The 21,970-nt window shown below is 48.0% G+C and overlaps 2 protein-coding genes across 3 annotated transcripts in view; one reads left to right on the forward strand and one right to left on the reverse strand.

Moving 5' to 3' along the window:
* Nucleotides 1-2,799: 2,799 nt before the first annotated feature.
* Nucleotides 2,800-21,970, reverse strand: part of SENP3 (SUMO specific peptidase 3) — a 150,996-nt gene continuing 131,825 nt past the window's right edge. The window contains exon 10 of the mRNA XM_083706727.1: nucleotides 2,800-2,843. Within this exon, the coding sequence (XP_083562853.1) occupies nucleotides 2,815-2,843 (29 nt within the window). The 3' untranslated portion in view covers nucleotides 2,800-2,814. The remainder of the gene's footprint in view (nucleotides 2,844-21,970) is intronic.
* FXR2 (FMR1 autosomal homolog 2) overlaps nucleotides 10,422-21,970 on the forward strand; it is a 32,386-nt gene continuing 20,837 nt past the window's right edge. Inside the window, exon 1 of one of the 2 annotated variants that reach the window (XM_083706717.1) lies at nucleotides 10,422-10,759. In XM_083706717.1, coding sequence (XP_083562843.1) covers nucleotides 10,709-10,759 — 51 coding nt within the window. In that variant the 5' untranslated portion in view covers nucleotides 10,422-10,708. The remainder of the gene's footprint in view (nucleotides 10,760-21,970) is intronic. The other variant, XM_083706718.1, reaches the window with a different exon arrangement.

A 21,970-nucleotide genomic window follows, 5' to 3' on the forward strand; every position in this document is an offset into this window, starting at 1 on the left:
GGCAGCCATGCTTCTGGACAGCAGCTGCTGGAAACTGCAAGATGGGAGAGTGTAGCTCTTGCATTTGAATCCTGCTTGCAGGTTTTCCCATAATGGGAATCCGGTTGGCCACTGTGAGAATAGGATGCTGGACTAGAGGGGCCGTGGGCCTGATCCACCAGGGTTCTTCTTACGTTCTGACACGTGAACCTATGAAGAGACCTGCTAGATCACACCACAGGCTTATGAACTAGCTCAGCATCCTGTTTCCACAATGACCAACCCGATCTCTATGGCAAGCTCACAGTTTGTGACGGATCTTCTGACGAGCAGCAATGAATCAAGTGCAAAGGACTTCAAAAAAAAGAAGAGGGTGGAAAAGAAAAGAACGGTTGCTTAAAAACCAGAAATCCCGGGGGCAAGGAGGGGGGTGACATGGAATATGCCACATTCTTGCTCATTCTTGCCCTGCCCTGGCACTCTGCCGGGCTCCCTAAAATACCACCTGATTTACGGGCAGCGTTTAGGGGAAAGCCGTAAAGAGTTTTTACAGTAAGAAGGGACAAAAAAAAAAGGCGCAAGCGATCAGCCAAAGAAAAGGTCAAGGGGAGGTTCCTGGGCTCACATGCCAGCTGGTGTGACTCTCTGCCAACCTGCCTCGGAGACCCGGCCTTGGAGAGAGGTGGTAGAATAGGGCACCGGGCTTTGGGGTGTGTCTGGCTCAGATGGAGAGCCCCGTGATCGTGAAGTAAAGACTGCATCCTGTAAAAGGCTGAAGACAGGCAGAACTCCTGGCTCCCATAACCCCTTCTGCATGCCATTCTCCTCCCAGAAATCCCTGCAGTTCTGACCCTTTCTTAGAATCATAGAATCCTAGAGTTGGAAGAGACCCCAAGGGCCATCGAGTCCAACCCCCTGCCAAGCAGGAAACGCCATCAGAGCACTCCTGACATATGGCTGTCAAGCCTCTGCTTAAAGACCTCCAAAGAAGGAGACTCCACCACACTCCTTGGCAGCAAATTCCACTGTCCAACAGCTCTTACTGTCAGGAAGTTCTTCCTAATGTTTAGGTGGAATCTTCTTTCTTGTAGTTTGGATCCATTGCTCCGTGTCCGCTTCTCTGGAGCAGCAGAAAACAACCTTTCTCCCTCCTCTCTGTGACATCCTTTTATATATTTGAACATGGCTATCATATCACCCCTGAACCTCCTCTTCTCCAGGCTAAACATGCCCAGCTCCCTTAGCCGTTCCTCATAAGGCATCGTTTCCAGGCCTTTGACCATTTGGGTTGCCCTCCTCTGGACACGTTCCAGTTTGTCAGTGTCCTTCTTGAACTGTGGTGCCCAGAACTGGACACAGTACTCCAGGTGAGGTCTGACCAGAGCAGAATACAGTGGCACTATTACTTCCCTTGATCTAGATGCTATACTCCTATTGATGCAGCCCAGAATTGCATTGGCTTTTTTAGCTGCCGCGTCACACTGTTGGCTCAGGTCAAGTTTGTGGTCAACCAAGACTCCTAGATCCTTTTCACATGTACTGCTCTCAAGCCAGGTGTCTTCCCTCGTCTGTTGCAGAACGCCCCACTTCCCCTCAGCTCTGAGCCCAGAAATCCCAGCTTCCGATTTCCTCCCTCACTGCAACACCAGGGACAGTGTAGGGCGAATTGAAGAGGTTCTTGACTGGAGGACGTCATAAGTGGCACTTGCTCGTAGGTTTTTTGGGAAAGGCATTGATTCTCCGCATTTCAGCAAGTTGCAGCTGCACTGAGGGCAACAACAAAGCAAGGCCTATAAATACTATGAGCAAAATCCCCACTATGTCTTTTAACTACTTCTTCCAATCTGGGAAAAGTGACAACGGCCATTCCCAGCATCCCTGAGATTTTGGGTCCTGAAATTCCTCAAACTCCTAAAGGGCATGAGAAATGGGATAGAGGGGCAACATCCTTTTTCCACTAGGGAAAATATCTTCTCCAAGATGGGGGCATATATGGAGTGCAGGCATTAACACCCCGTAGTAACACATCCTGTGCCAATTGTTGAGAATAAGCTACAGGTTATACGCGGGTGGCACTGTGGGTTAAACCACAGAGCCTAGGACTTGCCCATCAGAAGGTCAGCGGTTCGAATCCCCGCCACGGGGTGAGCTCCTGTTGCTCGGTCCCTGCTCCTGCCCACCTAGCAGTTCGAAAGCACGTCAAAGTGCAAGTAGATAAATAGGTACTGCTCTGGCAGGAAGGTAAACGGCGTTTCCGTGCGCTGCTCTGGTTTGCCAGAAGCGGCTTAGTCATGCTGGCCACATGACCTGGAAGCTGTACGCCGGCTCCCTCGGCCAGTAAAGCGAGATGAGCAGAGTCGTTCGCGACTGGACTTAACTGTCAGGGGTCCTTTACCTTTGTTGTTGTTGAGTCGTTTAGTGGTGTCCGCCTCTTTGTGACCCCCTGGACCAGAGCACGCCAGGCACGCCTGTCTTCCACTGCCTCCCGCAGTTTGGTCAAACTCACGCTGGTAGCTTCGAGAACACTGTCCCAACATCTCATCCACCATCGTCCCCTTCTCCTTGTGCCCTCCATCTTTCCCAACATCAGGGTCTTTTCCAGGGAGTCTTCTCTGCTCATGAGGAGGCCAAAGTATTGGAGCCTCAGCTTCAGGATCTGTCTTTCCAGTGAGCACTCAGGGCTGATTTCCTTCAGAATGGAGAGGTTGGATCTTCTTGCAGTCCATGGGACTCTCAAGAGTCATGCTGGCCACGTGACCCGGAAGCTGTACGCCGGCTCCCTCGGCCAGTAAAGCGAGATGAGCGCCGCAACCCCAGAGTCGGTCACGACTGGACCTAATGGTCAGGGGTCCCTTTACCTTTACCTATCCTCCTCTCAGTGGCTGGGACAGAAATGTGGGCTTCCTAGATACCCACTCCCCTGTGATTGCAAGTCCCTCGGGGCAGAGATCTACTGCTTTGTACTTTGCAAAACAATTTGCATGTTGTTGTTGTTGTTCAGTCGTTTAATCGTGTCCACTCTACATGACACCATGGACCAGAGCAGGCCAGGCACTCCTGTCTTCCACTGCCTCCTGCAGTCTGGTTAAAATTTGCAAGTAAGGTGGCGCAATCATCCTTCTCAAATCAGCTTTTCTTCTGGAGAACCCAGGAGAGTGGGATATCGGCCCCTATCCCTAGTGGAAAGCTCTATTAGACACCTCCTCGCTGCCCACTCCATCCTGCCCCCCAAGTTTGCTTGCTCTAGTCACCAAAACACACCTGATACAAAGCGCATCTTCACTTGTCTTATTGCCTCCCTGTTTTCAGCGACAGCAACGTCATCCATGCCACACGTGAAGCAACCGTTTGGAAAAGGAACACAGGAAGAAACTGTCTTTTGGTCCAACCAGCAAAATACTGCCAACACTCACAGCATGCCATCCAACATAGGGACATCCTTTTCAATAATATGGGACGCGGGTGGCGCTGTGGGTTAAACCACAGAGCCTAGGACTTGCCGATCGGAAGGTCGGCGGTTCAAATCCCTGCGATGGGGTGAGCTCCCGTTGCTCGGTCCCTGCTCCTGCCAACCTAGCAGTTCAAAAGCACATCAAAGTGCAAGTAGATCAATAGGTATAGCTCCAGCGGGAAGGTAAACGGCGTTTCCGTGCGCTGCTCTGGTTCGCCAGAAGCGGCTTAGTCATGCTGGCCACATGACCCGAAAGCTGTACACCGGCTCCCTCGGCCAGTAAAGCAAAATGAGCGCCGCAACCCCAGAGTCGGCCACGACTGGACCTAATGGTCAGGGGGTCCCTTTACCTTTATTCAATAATAACAATAAAAGCAGTAACAACAACAACAACAACAACAACAATGTTATTATTTATATCCCACCCATTTGACAACAACAACAACAATAATGTTATTATTTATATCCCACCCATTTGACTGAGTTGTCCCAGCCACTCTAGGTGGCCTCCAACATATAAAACATTAAACATTAAAAACTTCCCTATACAGGGCCACCTTCAGATGTCTTCTAAAGGTTGTATAGTGACTTATCTTCTTGGCTTGGGGGTCCTGCTTAGGTCCTGCTTGCAGGTTTATTGTTATGTATTAAGCTTGCAGGGACGCGGGTGGCACTGTGGTCTAAACCACGGAGCCTAGGGCTTGCTGATCAGAAGGTCAGCAGTTCGAATCCCCGCGACGGGGTGAGCTCCCGTTGCTCGGTCCCTGCTCCTGCCAACCTAGCAGTTCGAAAGCATGTCAAAGTGCAAGTAGATAAAGAGGTACCACTCCGGCAGGAAGGTAAACGGCGTTTCCATGCGCTGCTCTGGTTCGCCAGAAGTGGCTTAGTCCTGCTGGCCACATGACCCGGAAGCTGTATGCCAGCTCCCTCGGCCAGTAAAGCAAGATGAGCGCCACAACTCCAGAGTCGTTCATGACTGGACTTAACTGTTAGGGGTTCTTTAACTTTACCTTTTCTACCAAGCTTGGATCTTAGAACAACAGGCAGGTAGGATCCTAGAATGCAACAACTGATTGGCTTGCAGGAGCAGCCCAATCAGGCTCCAGGATGGAAGCAGAATCAGCCAATCAGATGGGACCCATTGCGTAAATAATGTCTATAAAGCCAGAGGTTTGGCAGGGTGGGAGAGGGGCAATTCATTCACTGTCTTACGAGCTTCAGTAAAAAGCATGAAATCACTACGCAACTCTGAATATATTTCATTTACCATGATGGTCTTCTGGTTGGTCACTGTGAGAACAGGATCCTGGATCATATGTACCAGTGGCCTGATCCAGCTCTTCTTACGGTATAATAATAATAATAATAATTTAAAAAACATTATTTATACCCCACTCATCTGTCTGATTGGGTTTCCCCAGCTCCCAACAGAATATTAAAAACACGATAAAACATCAAACATTAAAAACTTCCCTTAACTGAATCTGGCCCAGGTTGCTCTCAGATCTTCTGGGGACCTAATCTGGCTTTACTTCCTGGAGTAAAATCCTAAAAAAAGCTCAACATCTTCAATTCTTTTTTTTTTTTAAATGTCAACAACTTTGGCTGGCCCTATGGTCAGCCCCCACAGCCCTTCACTTCATCAAATCTGGCCTTCTTTGAAAAAAGTTTGGACATCACTGGAACTTTATTCACCAGAGTAGCCAGAGAGAGCTCACAGTGTGAAGCGATGGGCACTAGATGGAGCTCTAGGTTTTGGGAAGGAGGCCAGTGAGATTTTTGTTTTTTGTATGTGTCCAGAGATGGTTCCCATGCCTGTTTTCAATGGCCTGCATGCTGAAAGAGAGAGCACCTCTGAGGACATGCAAAGTGCCAACTTATATGCTGCAGCTAATCACCAGAGCATCTGGGTCAGAAGTTTTGACCTGAAGTCAGTCTCTCTCTCTCCCTTCCTTCCTTCCTTCCTTCCTTCCTTCCTTCCTTCCTTCCTTTCTCTCTCTCTCCTTCTCTTCTTCTTCTAGAACATGGGTAGGCAACCAAAGGCCTGGGGACCGGATCCGACCCAATTGCCTTCCAAATCTGGCCCACGGATGGTCCGGGAATCAGCATGTTTTTACATGCGTAGAATGTGTGCTTTTATTTCAAATGCATCTCTGGGTTATTTGTGGGACATAGGAATACGTTCATTTTTTCTTCTTCAAAATATAGTCTGGCCCCCCACTAGGTCTGAAATATATTCAGAGTTGCCCCTTGCTGAAAAAGTTTCCTGAATTTGGGAGAACCCTGGCGAAAGTGCTTATGCTTAATTAACAATGCAGTTGAGAGCAGACTCTGATTATTATTATTATTATTATTTCTTTACAGGGACTGGATGGATGGATGGATGGATGGATGAATGAATGAAACCTAGAGCGCACCAAACACAACATTATCTAAACTTCGTTTCAAAGCAGGAAACTCTCGTTTGATAAGGGATCTCTTCTGCGGGAGAGCACAAAGCGACAGTTCCTGGGGATCTTGGGAGAGGAGCCATGGCAGTTGGCCCAACTGGATTGATTTTCTAGTCTTTCGTTCCCTGTTGTTATGTTCTGAGTTGAATAGGATCCAAAAGGCAGCAGTCTGATTGGTCCTAGAACAATAGGGTCCAGAATGCAGCAGTCTGATTGGTCCTAGAACAATGCAGCCGTATGATTGGTCTGCAGGAGCCACCCAATCCAGCTCCAGGTGGAAGTGAATCCGCAACCTGATTGGCCTACAGGAGAATCCCAGAATTAGCCAATCACGTGCAGCCCATTGTGTAAATAATGTATATAAAGCAGATATTTTGGGGAAACTTTCATTCCTCACTACTATGAGCTGAATAAAGAGCATGAAATCCACACTCAACTAAAAGTATATTTCACCTGTCAGGGCTGGTCACCTCAGCCTTACTTTTTGCCCCTCACCAGGTTGACTCTGTAGAGACTTTGACCAAAAGCTTCTCAGGATTTCCATGACGACGGGTAAATCACATCTTTTTGGTGTGAGGCAACGTCTTGCCGGTGATGGGATCGCCAGCAGGTGGTCGCCATATTGTGAAAGGCAATGGTTGTGGACAAATGCCCTGTCTGAAGACGTCCTTCAGGAATGTCTGACAGAGGTCTGGCTCACTCCCTGCTGTGGAATCACACATAAATAATAATAATAATATAAATAAATTTTTATTTATACCCCGCCCTCCCCGGCCAGAGCTCGGCTCAGGGCGGCTAACACCAGTAAAATTACAATAAAAACATAATAGGGGAGGAAACCAGTTTAAAATACAGGTTAAAAATACAATTTAAAATGCAGCCTCGTTTTAATAATAGCCCATAGATCAAAACCATAATGGAGATCCATTTGGGGGGACACATAAATGTCCACGGCTGCCATTTTGTGTGAAGTAAATTCCAAATATTACAGGAGACATTGTGGCTATTTGGTTTTAAGAGTCCCACAGTTGCCATTTTTGCCTCTTATACATCAGCTCCCACCATGTGTGTTATGAAATAAGTGGTCTTTTGGCAAAGTTGCCTTTCAAAACGGCCATTTGTGTTTTGGCTTCCCATCATTTCCCCCCCCCCCCCAATCTTTTTCCATTGATTTTCCAAAATGTTTTTGAAACAAACAAATACACAAACAAACATAAATCTCAACCGTATTTAAGCCAAATTTAGTAACATTAAGGGACTTCCTTGTTTCCCCCTGGTTGAATTTCAGTGTATATCATGTTAACGGTTTCCCAAAACCAATATTCTTATAGAATTAACTTAAGCACTTACAACTTTCCTCCCCCCCCCTTTCCAGTTCAGTATTAAACATATTAATTCACCACGTTACCTAATTAAATCCTAAGCCTATCTGTTATTTGCAAGCGTCTCCAATTAATTTAACTTAACATATTTAATTAAATAGTCTTTAAATTTAGCTGGTTGAAAGAATGGCTACTTCTAGAGAATACGGATATTTTGGACTTAGGAGGTTATGACAACTTTTTTGGATGGCATGCATACCTATGGTATGACAAGGTAAAAGCTCACAAGGGTTTTAAAAATCATATTGTCAGGAAAGCACTATATAATGTCTGGATTAGATATAAAGATCTGTTGGAAAGTAAGACTCCAAGGTGGCTGTCGCCAATGGAGGCAAAAGCTGTTAAAAAACTAAATATGGAGGCCGATTGGCCGAGATATTGGGAAATTTTGGAGCAAGAAGGAGACAGATTGAAATTGCAAAGTTTTGAGAAGTTAAAAGGGAAAGTGAGAGATTGGTTGCATTACTATCAGATAATGGAAGTCTTTAAACTAGACAGGAAAGTCGGCTTCCAAGTGGAAAAATCAAAATTAGAAACTGAATTGTTAGAACCCAGTACTAAGAACTTATCAAAAATGTACAACTTGCTGTTGAAATGGAATACACAAGATGAAACGGTTAAATCTGCAATGATTAAATGGGCGCAGGATATTGGTCATGACATAATGTTTGCTGACTGGGAAAAGTTATGGACCACCGGGATTAAATTTACGGCATGTAGTGCCTTGAGAGAAAATATGATGAAAATGATTTACAGGTGGTACATGACCCCAGTCAAGCTTGCGAAAATCTATCGCTCGCCCGAGAATAAATGTTGGAAGTGTAAAGAAAAGGAAAGAACATTCTTTCACCTTTGGTGGGCGTGCCCAAGGCTTAAGACTTTCTGGGAGATGATCTGTAATGAAATGAAAAAGGTATTTAAATATACCTTCATGAAGAAACCAGAGGCCTTTCTCCTGGGCATGGTCGGCCAAATGGTGTTAAAGAAGGATAGAACTTTCTTTATGTATGCTACAACAGCAGCAAGAATACTTATTGCAAAGTATTGGAAGACACAAGATCTACCCACCCTGGAAGAATGGCAGATGAAGGTGATGGACTATATGGGCTTGGCAGAGATGACGAGCAGAATCCGAGACCAGGGAAGAGCAACGGCGGAAGAAGATTGGAAAAAATTTAAAGACTATTTAAAGAAGTATTCAAAAATTAGTGAATGCTAGATTGATGCGGAATGAGAAAAGATAGGGGTTAATAGCGATAATGGTTAAGTGGAAGAAATTGAATGTTTTTACAATTAATTTGAAAATAAGGGAGGGATTTGTTAATTAATTAATTTGACATGAGAATGCAGAAAGGGGAGGTATGAGGAAGTCGGGAGAGTAAGGAACATGAAACTAAGAGTCTGAAATTATACGTGTTGTATGTTCTTTTATTGATTTATTTTGTTTTGTTATGGATGGAAAATTGAATAAAAATTATTTGGAAAAAAAAAAATTTCATCCATTCTTCCTGCTAGTCCTCCTCCTTCTGGTCAGGGACTCTTGCAGCCACGTCCATCATCTTCACCTGCCAATCTTCCACTATTGGTAGTTCTTGTGTTTTCCAATTCTTAGCTAATAAAATTCAAGCAGCAGTTGTGGCATACAAAAATAATTTAACATCTTTGGCTTCACATCATTTTCATTTGGCCCTCTTGGTGTGGCCTTATCCCACAGTCGACAACAGTGCTGTTTGGATTTTTCTTCGTTTTATTAGAGACCTTTCAACAGGCTTGCTAATATTTTGACTATTAAGGAGTCCCAATAATTTAATATTGATTTCTGAGTGGGTGAATACATACTGGAGTACCCTAAGAGTCTTTATTGCGTTTAAGGCTGAGGTAAAATATACTAAGTTTATTTCTTCGATGATAGTAATAATAATAATAATAATAATAATAATAATAATACAGTAATAATAATGATAATTAATTTGAGTTTGAGGGAAATAATGATTATTACTATCAATAATAATACTAATTATTATTAAATAATAATAATAATAATACAGTAATAATAATAATAATTAATTTGAGTTTGAGGGAAATAATGATTATTACTATTAATAATAATACTAATTATATAATAATAATAATAATAATAATAATAATAATAATAATAATAATAATAATAATAATAATAATAGGTATTATTTATAGTAATAATCATTATTTTCCCCAAACTCAAATTAGCGCCGCGAGGGCCGCGAACCCGCAGCTCTCAGGAAAGGGGCGGGATAACAGCACCTGCCTCTCGTGACTGACATTCGAGAAGCTTAGACCAAGGAGGCGGGTGTCTAATTTTATTGGTCTACTGAAGGATGTAGGCGTGGCCAAAGGCCGAGTTGCGGGGAAGGGCTCCTCTCCCCTCATATTACCGCCCTGTCGATTTGACATGAAGAGAAATCCAATCAAGGAAAGGGAGAGCCTGATTTGTGGGCGGGTGATAGGCACTTCCGAGGGAGAGGGGCGGGGCCCCCACAGCGCAGGACGCTGAGCGACGCTGAGGGACGACGACGCCCGCGAGTTCGAGAATACTGTTAAAAAGCGGGGCGGTGCTTATTCCGGAGGGGGGATATGATTGGCCAGCAGAGGCGGGACCCGCTCGAGTTCTGCCCCGGGGTTGGCCAACGCTCCGAAAGCCTGCCGCGCCTGCGCCTCGGCGCTGTGATTGGCGTCTCGGCAAACCCCGCCCTTCCCTTTTCGATTGGTTGCTTGGGAGAGAGGGGGAGGGGAGGCGGGCGTGAGGAGAAACAAGAGAAGTTGTTTGAGTGGCGGCGGCGGCGCAGAGAGAGAGAGAGAGATAGATAGAGTCACAAGCAGGCTCCTCCCTCCTGTTCCCCGCCCTCCGGCGCGAGCGCTCGCCGGCGATTGGCCAAAGGCAGCGGAGGCGCTCGGGGATTGGAGCCTCCGGCGCGCGGTGGGCGTGGTCCTAGGGCTCCTCCTCCTCCTGCGCAGCGTACGCAGAGGCACGCACGGCGAAAGGGAGGGGGCGGAGCGCAGCGCGCGCGCTCCTTCTCCTCGCTCGCTCTCTCTCTCTGTGAGGGGAGGTCTCGCTCGCTCTCCCTCCCTCCCTCCCTCAGAGGCGCGCGCGCGCGCTCTCGCTCCTTCCTTCTCTCTCCCTCTCTCGCTCTCGGCGGCGCCGGGGAAGCCGGAGGAGGAGGAGGCCGGAGGAGCGGCGGAAGGCCGAGAGCGGAGTCCGGGCCGCGCCAGGCCGCGGCTGGGGGCCGGTCACGGTGGCGGAGCCGGAGGAGGCCGGGCCCCGCCCCGCCCCCATCCCCCCACCGGCGGCGGCGGCGGCGGCACCACAACCGCGGGGGGGCGGCGGTGTCCGGGGCGGCGCTTCCCCGTCTCCTTCCCCCTCCTTGGCGGCGGCCGCCCCTCCCTCCCCCTCGTCCCCCGCGGGGCCCATGGAAGGCCTGCCCGTGGAGGTGCGCGGCTCCAACGGGGCCTTCTACAAGGTGAGGAGGCCGGGGTGCGGGGACAGGCGTTGCCGTGGAGACCGGGGGTGGGGGGGCGGGGCCCCAGGGGTTGCCATGGAGATCCCGGGGAGGGCGAGAGGGGCTTCGAGGCGGGGGGGGGCGGTGGCCACGCTGGGCGCCCGGGCCTTCCCCCCAGGGTGAGGGGCGGGGAGCCCAGAGGCAGGGGGGTGTCTGTCTCAACTCCAACCCCCCCCCCAAATCCTGTACGTTTTGTAGCCCCCTGGGTTGAAATATTTGGGGGGGGGGACTCCTCTTCTGTCGGGTGGCTTTTGCAAAAGCGAGCATGGGGGAGGAGGGCATCTTTGGGGGGGGGCTTAAAAGGAAAGTGGGGTTGGGGGCTCTGGAAAGTGAAGCCCCTACAAGGGCCACTCGGGGTTCTGCAAAGGAGACTCCCCCCCCCCGGGCGTGGGGTTGAAGGGGTCAGAGGGCCGGTTGTGGGGCGGGGTTGAAATATGGGGGGGGGAGAGACTCCTGTCGGGTGGCTTTTACAAAAGCGAGCGTGGGGGAGGAGGAGGGCATCTTTGGGGGGGGGGGCTTAAGAGGAAGGTGGGGTTGGGGGTTCTGGAAAGTGAAGCCCCTGCAAAGGGGGAAGCCAGGGCTGCTCGGGGTTCTGCAAAGGAGACTCCCCACCCCCAAGCCTGGGGTTGAAGGGGTCAGAGGGCCCGTTGTGGGGCGGGGGGGGGGGAAATCTCTGGGCCTCCAGGCTTAAGAGGCAGGGCCATGGTTTGGGCGTGTGTTGCAGATCATGGGGCTGGGTGGGAGTGTAGCCTGGGGTTGCTTTGCGAGTGGGGTCAGCGTCTATGGGTTAGAAGGGTTGAGTCCAGTGCAGCGCTCATGTCATGGCTTTGCAATGCCGGGGATCAGTTTAACAGAGGCCTCTGCTCCCTTCCAAAGGCCTGATCTCATGGACAGGCTGAGCTGGAGGGAAGGAGGGGTCTCTTGTTTCACTTGAGCCTCGCGTTGCACTTACCTGCTATTTTTATTTTAGTTTCCTCTATCAGGCACATCTTTGGAGTCCCTTCCCTACATTCTAAAGGCTGCCTTTCCTGGTAAGGTACTCCCTCCAAAACAGAGTACCTTGAAATGCCATGAGCGTATTAGTCAGCAGCCATCCAGCAGGCAGAAATATATTTATATCACAGTGCAGTCGAGTTTAGTGCTTCTTTATTGTGTAAGGAAATAAGGAGGGGAGATCTTGTAACTGTATCTGTTTGCTGCTTGATTGGCACTGACACATGTTCCTTCTGACTTGCGGCTCTTCCCTCCCAAAGTGCTGCTTCCGCCCAGGTGCTGCAAGTAAATGTATTTATAAGGAAGGTACTCCAGTTCCACCCCTCCTTAAAGTAACTTCCTGCCTTATAGGGAATGACTCTGTATCTTTATGAAGCAGGTGCTGTTAAAATAGGGAGGAAATAAACTCACCTTGGAAAGTACCACTGTTCAGTGGTGGGAGTATTAAATTCCACGTTCCATGCCTGACATCTCCAGCTAAAAGGGCCTCAGGTAGGGCAGCGAAGGAAAGGCCCTCGGCCTGGTCTTTGCTGCGTCTCATAATGGACCATACAGGGCCAGTGGTTTGGCGCAATAGGAGACAACTTCATTTGTTTGTGCTTTCAAATGTGTTACAAGGCAAGTGGAGTGATGAGTCGCTCCCATCAGTAGGATTACTGTCACCCTGTCTTGCTATAATAAAATGATGAGTTACTTTATATATGCATTTCCCTGATTAGTTCCGATGGGAAATTAATCGTCCATCCGGCTTGCACAAGGCTGGGCCCAGCTGAGATCTCAGCCTGCCTTCCAGATTCAAGGCCTGCTCTTTGTAGTTTACTGCTTTTGAGCATCCAGTCATGTTCAGTGGAATTACTTTTAGTGGGCTAAAAGCAGTTCTTCATTGTAGCAAGACTTGAGTTTCCCAAGTAACTTTCAGTGTCTCTAGATTAGGACCAACAAGCTGTTCCCAGGCTCCAGTGGGCTCGTCAGTTCCTGATCCACACCTTTTTTTCATATTGGAAAAGGGCTTTTTCTCCCTTCAGCGTGGTAACAGGCATGGCAGTCTCTCTAGAAGTTGAGGCTTTCATCGTCCCTGAACCTAGTTGTCAAGAATGCTGCTTTGCCCAACATGAAGGGTCAAACATAGATAAGGAGGAAGCCCAAGATATCTAGGGTATGAGAGATTATGAATTCTGCCAAGCTCTACTGGGCCTGTGTGGAGGAGTGATGTTTCGTCTCTGGTCCCTATTCTGTAGTGGGAAGCGATGGCTTGTTTAGAAAGGCCTCGGGGAATTTTGTAACCTAATCACATGGTTGTGAGGTGGGGGCTCAGTGTATTGTCTATTGCTAATTTTAGACTTCCCACTTCAGCATGGAGTCACAACCAGTAGATGGCCATGAATCGTGAAGGTTTGCCTGGCGCCTTCGTTACTTATCTTTAGACACCAGGCAAAAACCTTTCACTATAACCAGGCCTTTGGCTGGTTAGCATTCTGTGGCCTTTTAAATGTGTTTGTGGAAGGGGTGTTGCTGGTATGTTTTTGTTTTATTATGTCTTTTGTGTTCTCATTTTGTATTTTCATGTTGTGCACCGCCCTGTGATCTTCGGATGAAGGGCGGTATACAAATTTAATAAGTAACAGTAATAAGAATAATGAGAGACATAGAAATATTTGAGGGGCTAATTCTCTTCTCCCGTAATGGAGTGGGTTATTTTTAGCCTGTTTGCGTGCTCTTTGCTGTGGCTTCTCCATAGATTCCTTATCAAGTAATTTATTTTTAAACTCATAACCCTACCTTATCGCATAATATTTTTGCCACCAGGAAACACACATCAAGTTACGTGTCCTCAAAAGACTCTCAGCCTGGGAAACTGGGGCTGCAGGAGACGTGGGGTTCTTAAACCGTAGCTCCATTGGTAGTGGACCTGTTTTTGCATGCAGGAGTTCCTAGCTCAATCCCTGATGTCCCCGTTTAAAAGAATCAGGCCGCAGGTGACAGAAAATTCATTTAGGCCCTGGGGCCAGTAAGAGCAGACAAGTATACTGGGCTTTGCAGACCAAATAGTGTCTTCTGGTAAAAGGCAGTCTGTGTTTCCTAGGGACTCAGGTGATGTCAGCTTCTGCAAACGTCTACTCTTAAGTAACTGGCTCAAATGGCTTGGGGAGCAAGTGTACAACAAGCATCTGTGCAGCATTACATCTCTGGTGTCTCTCATTGAGGAATCCTTGCTGTCTAGATCCTTCCTTCCAGCAGTGCTTGTTTCCATGCACCTCCTTTGCAACTGCTTAAGTGGGGGCTGCTGCTGCTGGAAGCTGTATGTGCCCCAGTGGACTTGCGAGAAAGCTTGAATGAGGAGAAAGTGGGAACGCTCTACTCGAGCCAAGTGTTCTGTGGAAAGGTGCTGGGCTTCTGAACAGGATTTTAAAGACTGCACGTTCCTCCTGAGAGTGGCATATTCTTCACCACACCCCGTTTTATAGAATTGCATCCATAGAGGGAGGGTATGCTAACTAACTTCCAAGCTGAAGTATACAATTTGCCCCTATTCTTCCTTCTTTCGACTTCAGCAGCTTCCTCTTCGGAGATTTCTGCAGCTCCTTGGCTACTGTAACTCCATCTTTCTTTTCAAATGCACAAGCCACAAATCAATTCTTTTGTGTGCTCCTGGGCCTCCCAAAGGTTTTCATGGAAGACCTTATTTCTTAGAATTTGAAAGGTGAGCTTTTGCCCGCCAGTCACTACTGGTGGTCCTTTGTAGAACATCTCTAGCGTTGCTGTTTCTGGCTAGAGTAAAATAACAGGGTTGTAACTCTACCTGAAGCATAAGAGTAAGGTTAATCGGCTGGCCTTTTTTTCTTTTTTAACAGAGTTTGCATCTTGACAGAATATCAATCGTAGGTGGTAAGACACACGGCGGTATTGCCTTGCCACTGGTAATTGACTACATCCTGTTAACTTTTAACTACCCCTAGTAATAGTTGATGTAAGAACATAAGAGCCCAGCTGAGTCAGTGTCCTATAGCCTACCAGATGCCCGCGGGGAGCAGGATTTGAGTGCAACAGAACTTGTGATTCTCAGCAACTGGTAGTTCAAGAGGCATGCAGCCTCTGATAAGGTAAAGGTACCCCTGCCCGTACGGGCCAGTCTTGACAGACTCTGGGATTATGCGCCCATCTCACTCAAGAGGCCAGGGGCCAGCGCTGTCCGGAGACACTTCCGGGTCACGTGGCCAGCGTGACATCGCTGCTCTGGCGAGCCAGAGGCGCACACGGAAACCCCGTTTACCTTCCCGCTGGTAAGCGGTCCCTATTTATCTACTTGCACCCAGGGGTGCTTTCGAACTGCTAGGTTGGCAGGTGCTGGGACCGAGCAGCGGGAGCGCACCCCGCCGCAGGGATTCGAACCGCCGACCTTTCGATCGGCAAGTCCTAGGCGCTGAGGCTTTAACCCACAGCGCCACCTGCGTCCCACTGCAGCCTCTGATACTGGAGGTAAAATGTAGCCCTCGTGGTTAGTGGCCATTGATAGCCTTTTGTCTAATTCTCTTCTAAAACCTCCCCAAGTTCATGGCCATCACTTTGTTGGAGTGAATTCCAAAGTTTTAAGAGTTTGGATTTGATATCTCGCTTTATCACTACCGGAAGGAGTCTCAAAGCGGCTAACATTCTCCTTTCCCTTCCTCCCCACAACAAACTCTGTGAGAGACTGAGGGACTTCAAAAAAGTGTGACTAGCCCAAGGTCACCCAGCAGCTGCATGTGGAAGAGCAGACATGAAACTACGAGACTACCGCTCTTAACCACTACACCACACTGGCTCTGACTATGCACTTTGCTGTTTTGAGATTTCCAACAATCTGATTCATTGGATGTCCACGGGTTCTAGTCTTATGAGAGGGAGGAAACCATTTTTCTACCCCCTTTCTCACCATACATAATTGTACACATTTCTGTCATCACTCCCCACCCCCAATTCTCACCTTTTTTTCTAAACTAAAAAAACCCAAATATAACATTTTGTCAGAGGAGTTTCTCAAACTCCTTGATCATTTTGTGTGTCCTTTTCTGAACCGTGTCCAGCTCTACAACATACATACTGCACTTTTCTGTACATGGTATTCCAAGTACGGTTACCATAAATTTGTATATCATTGTTACAATATTGGCAGTTTTATTTTTCGGTCTCTTTCCTAATGACCCGTAATGTGGAATTTGCCTTTTTCGCAGCTTTTGAATACAGGATTGACATTTCCATCGAACTACCCCCCAAGGTCTCATGCCTAAGAACGAAAAGAAGGGCCCTGCTGCATCATTTGTAGATCCTTGCAATTCCACAAAAAATGGTGTCATCAGCAGACTTGGCTGCCTCACGGCTCACCACTAACTCTTGACTATTTTTGAGCAACTGAAAAAACACAGGTCCCAATACCAATCCTTGTTGTTGTTTAGTCGTTTAGTCGTGTCCGACTCTTCGTGACCCCCTGGACCAGAGCACGCCAGGCCCTCCTGTCTTCCACTGCCTCCCGCAGTTTGGTCAAGCTCATGCTAGCAGCTTCGAGAACACTATCCAACCATCTCATCCTCTGTCTTCCCCTTCTCCTTGTGCCCTCCATCTTTCCCAACTTCAGGGTCTTTTCCAGGGAGTCTTCTCCTCTCATGAGGTGGCCAAAGTCTTGGGGCCTCAGCTTCAGGATCTGTCCTTCTAGTGAGCACTCGGGGCTGATTTCCTTCGGAATGGAGAGGTTTGATCTTCTTGCAGTCCATGGGACTCTCAAGAGTCTCCTCCAGCACCAGAATTCAAAAGCATCCATACTTCGGCGATCAGCCTTCTTGATGGTCCAGCTCTCACTTCCATACATCACTACTGGGAAAACCAGAGCTTTAACTATACGGACCTTTGTTGGCAAGGTGATGTCTCTGCTACCCCTTGGGGGACCCCAGTTTCTACATCCTTCTATGAGGAGAGCAATCAGTTTATTCCTACTCTGTTTCCTCTTCTGTAACCGGTTACTGATCCAAATGGTCCCTCTGCTCTTATCCCATAACTGCTGAGTTTAATGAGGAGTTTGGGGTGAGGGCTTTTAGCGGTAGCTTTTTTGAAAATCCGTGTACTTGTGGACACTCTCAAAGAACATGTTTACCACCAGCTTTTCACAGTTCTTAACCTATCCAGTTTGCAATATCCAGGGTCCCCTAGATCCCTTTTTAAAAATTGTCTTACAGCAGCCACTTTCCTGTTGTCAGGTGTCAAGGCTGAACTTTGAGATAAGTTGCATATTTTTTTTTGTAGCAGGTTGGTAGCTTCACGTTTCAGTTCTTTTAAGAATTCTTGGGCGGCTGACATCTGGACCTGGTGATTTCTCAGCTTTTAATTTGTCATTAAGTCCCACAACCTCATCTCCTGTGACCCCTCTTCACCTCAGTTCCTCAGATTTCTTTCCTGCGAAAGTTAGTTTAGGCACAGGGACCTGCTCCATATCTTCCACTGCAAAGACAAGTATACAGAATGGACTCTGTAATCTCCCTTTCCTCCTTTGACTTGCTTGTCGTCCGAAGGACCCACCGCCTCCCTAGCTGGTTTCCTACATCTTTCTAATGTTTTTGAATAACTGTTTATTGGTGGTCTTAATGTGTTTAGTGATGTGCTCCTCAGTCGTTATTCTTCTTCAAGCATCCCTTATTGTCTGCTTGCATTTCTTTTGCCAGAGTTTGTGTTCACTTGGACAAGGCTTCAGTCTTTGATGCTGCTTGTTAGCCACACTGGCATTTTCTTGGCCCTGGTGGTACCTTTCTTGATCTACATTCTGCATTGTAGCTGAGCTTCTGTTACTGTGGCTCAGATCAACCTCCACGCCTTCTAGAGAGCTTTGACCCTCTTCACTTCCCTATTCAACTTTGCTTTTGTTGTTGTCGTTTAGTCGTGTCCGACTCTTCGTGGCCCCATGGACCAGAGCACGCCAGGCTCTCCTGTCTTCCACTGCCTCCTGCAGTTTGGTCAAACTCATGTTTGTAGCTTCGAGAACACTGTCCCACCATCTCGTCCTCTGTCGTCCCTTTCTCCTTCTGCCCTCCATCTTTCCCAACATCAGGGTCTTTTCCAGGGAGTCTTCTCTTCTCATGAGGTGGCCAAAGTCTTGGAGCCTCAGCTTCACGATCTGTCCTTCTAGTGAGCACTCAGGACTGGTTTCCTTTGCTTTTAACAATCCCTAATTTTTCAAGGTGTTTCCTCTTTCAAAGTCAGATGTGGCTGTATTGGATATCTTGTGCTAGAACTGGGAGAATCCTGGCTGACCAGGTGCCTAGAATTTTATGCTGGTACTTGAGATTTCAAGTATTTTACCTCATTTGGGGCCGAAAACACTTTATGCAAGCAGCTTTGCATACGTTTTCCCCGCAGGAGAGAATGCTTGTGGAATATCGCTGCAGGTCAAATAAGCTGTGCACAGACTGCCTAGCAGACCGTGGCTATATGACTTGCAGCAGCAACAACGAGAATTTTTAGTGTCCGGCTGCTGCTTTTATACAGCGATCCACCAAAGAGTAAAATTATCCTCTGCAAATTCAGGGGTTCTCAAGTTGTAGAGTTGCTCATGAATGGAAGCGGTTTGTGTTCGTGGAGGGCTTGAAACTTTAAAGGGGGGGTTCCTTGAAACTCTTTGACTTGGTGTCCCAAGCATTGCAAAGGTTGTACACTGCAATTTTAATTTAGCCCTAGCAGCGTAAGCCAGAGGGCAGGTAGACCAGGCTTGAGGTGTGGAACGTGGGAGATATAAGTGTTCCTGTGTGTTGGCCTCATGGAATGAAGGGGGCTGATCCATCTGTGCTGAATGAATGATAAATGAGATTCTCTCCGCTGGCCTGGAGACGTATATAGCCTCAAGCGCAGCAGGGCTTTAAAGGGGATTCTTGGAGCTCGGCAGGCTGTGGGAGAGGGCAGGCATGGAGTAGTTCACAAAGACTCCAGAATCTTTGATCCTGCCCACATTACATAGTTGCGGGTCCTTGTTGGATGGCGCCCCCTCTGCCTCTTCGCTGCTCTCTGAATGGCCAGGCTAACTGTTGACTGTGTCTAAGGCCTAAGGATGTCACCCACTAGACTGATAGTTATTCTCCCTCCCTCTTGCCGTGTACATCCACTGAAGCTGAGTGTTGGAAGATTCAAGACAGATGAATATTTCTTCATGCAACTCATAGTTGACCTGTGGAACTCACTCCCACAGGAGCTAGGGATGTCTGTCAAGCCAGGTGGCTTTAAAAGAGGATTAGACACTTTCATAGAGGAGAGAGAGAGTTGTCGATGGCTGTTAGCCATGAAAGCCATGCTCTGCCTCAGCAGTTACTGGGAAGAAGGGAGAGGGCAACTGGTGGGTCTCTGGAAGAACAGGGTGCTGGCTGAGACGGGCATTTGGCTTGATCCAGCGGGCTTTTATTACGCACTTCATGTGGGCCTGCAGGAGTATTTTGCTGGGGTGATCCAATTGCGGGTAGCATCCAGACTTGCTAAAGAGGTCACCAAGTCCTGGGACGAGGAGGAGAGAGATTTTTAGCATGCTGTTGAGGAAAGGAGTCTTGGGAGGCAGCCATGTAGTCAAGGATATATGCAGGCCACCTCTTCCAACCGCTGGTAACTCCTTTCTGCTGTCTCCAACAGACGCTGGTTGAGTGGCGGGATGACCAGCTTAGGTTTTCTCTGTCCCAGTGAGTTGTGCGTGCTGGAATAGTGGCACTGCTTACTGGGCAATGAACTCCGCTTAAAGCCGGCTTCCTCTGGAGCTGGGAAGGAGGCGTGTGGCTGTTTGCTCGTAGCGGAGCAGCTGGCGGAGAAGACATCTGTCCCCAGGAACACCTGTTCCTCCCATCACTCTTTAGACATGCAGGACATTTCGCCCTGCCCTCATCACGCTCCAAACTCAGAACATGTTCAGGCCTCCCTCCCTTGATTGCAGCCCTGCAGCTGTCCTCTCTTCCCCACCCTGGCAGTGCCAAATGTCCCGTGTTGTGGGCAGCAGGAGATGAAGAGAGAGGCAGGGCCATGGCCGCACCCCGTCTTCTAAAAGCCACACGCCTGGAGGGATAAGGCTGTGGCAGAGAATGGCCACCACGCGGAGAGGTTGTTTGTGGAATACTTTAGCCTGTATTCAGGGATGGAGTTGGCTTCCCTAAATCAGAAAACAATTATTAATCCAAGCGTGGTTTTCCCCTTCAAAAATGTCAACCCCCACATACTTATCCATCTGTGTCCGTTAACCAGGCTAACCATTTGCCTGTTGGACCCTTTTTTTCCTAGCAACTCCAGAAAACATTCACTTGCAAGTGTTACCAAATGCCAATCCTGGTGCAGGTTTTAATCTTGAAACTGTCTTGGGTTTTTGAGGAAAAGCGGGTTATACATGTTGTAAATAAGTACAGTGGTACCTCTGGTTACATACGCTTCAGGTCACAGACTCCGCAAACTCAGAAACAGTGCTTCAGGTTAAGAACTTTGCTTCAGGATGAGAACAGAAATCGTGCTCCCGTGGCGGCAGCAGGAGACCCCATTAGCTAAAGTGGTGCTTCAGGTTAATAACAGTTTCAGGTTAAGAACGGACCTCCGGAACGAATGTAAGTACCGTATTTTTGCTCTTTAAGACTGACTTTTTTCCTTCTAAAAAGTAAGGGGAAATGTGTGTGCGTCTTATGGAGCGAATGCAGGCTGTGCAGCTATCCCAGAAGCCAGAACAGCAAGAGGGATCGCTGCTTTCGCTGCGCAGAGATCCCTCTTGCTGTTCTGGCTCCTGAGATTCAGAATATTTTTTTTCTTGTTTTCCTCCTCCAAAAACTAGGTGCGTCTTGTGGTCTGGTGCGTCTTATAGAGCGAAAAATACGGTACTTAACCTGAGGTAGCACTGTAAGTGAATAGAGGGTTGCACCCAGGGAATCGGGCATTTCCTCCCAAACGGCTGTCCCACTGAGCACCTTTCCCTGATCCCAAGCAGCCCTGTATTGCTTTGGGATTAAAAAATGGGGCTGGCTTTGAGTGAGGGCTAAGAGTGGGCTAAGAGCAGTAGCGAAGTGCCATCTGACCCAGAGGCCTGGCAGTATGTGAGCTCCTGAGCGCTGAAAGGAAGCTGCCGTGTGTTCTTTGAAGGAGGAGTCATGAGCTAGCTGCCTGGTGTTGGTTAGTCTGGCAGGGAATGTGCTTTAGGAGGAGTAAATTGAAATAATAATAAAAAAAATATAATTTTTTTATAAATAAAAATTATTATTTATACCCTGCTTCCCCAGCCACTCTGGGCGGCTTTCAACAAAATATTAAAATGCAGTAATGCATCAGATATTACAGTGGTGCCTCGCAAGACGAAAAGAATCCGTTCCGCGAGTCTCTTCGTCTAGCGGTTTTTTCGTCTTGCGAAGCAAGCCCATTGGCGGATTAGCGCTATTAGTGGCTTAGCGGCTTTTAGCGGCTTATAGGTTTAGCGGATCAGCTGATAAGCGGCTTAGAAAAAGGGGGGAGGAAGGAAAAAAACCCCGCAGGAACTCGCAAGACATTTTCGTCTTGCGAAGCAAGCCCATAGGGAAATTCGTTTTGCGAAGCGCCTCCAAAACGGAAAACCCTTTCGTCTAGCGGGTTTTCCGTCTTGCGAGGCATTCGTCTTGCGGGGCACCACTGTACTGCCTAAACAGGGTTGCCTTCAGATGTCTTCTAAAAGTCTGATAGCTGTTCTCTTTGACATCTGGTGGGAGGGCGGGTGCCACTACCAAGAAGGCCCTCTGCCTGGTTCCCTGTAACTTGGCTTCATGCACTGAGGGAACCGCCAGAAGGCCTTTGGCGCTGGACCTCAGTGTCCGGGTAGAACTATGGGGGTGGAGATGCTCCTTCAGATATACTGGACCGAGGCCATTTACTTTATTGTCACTTGTACAACTTGTATACAGTGAGATGTCACGAGCACCCCCCACTCAGCTCTCTTAGTTTTAATTCCCCTCGTTTACTGATGCGCACCCACCAAACCCGAAAGTCAGTTGCCTTGTTGTTATCTTTTCATTCAGCAGCCTAACAGTCCACACATAGAAGCTGTTCTTTACCTGGTTGGTGTGACTAATCATGCTTCTATATATCTTCTGCCCAAGGGCAGGAGATCAAGAAAGTGCCGCCAGGGTGTGAATCATCCCTGAGAATTTTCCTCGCTCTCCTGAGGCAACGATCTTCCGCTAT

This window comes from Podarcis gaigeae, assembly GCF_964106915.1.
Source record: "Podarcis gaigeae genome assembly, chromosome: 13".
NCBI classification, from domain to species: domain Eukaryota; kingdom Metazoa; phylum Chordata; class Lepidosauria; order Squamata; family Lacertidae; genus Podarcis; species Podarcis gaigeae.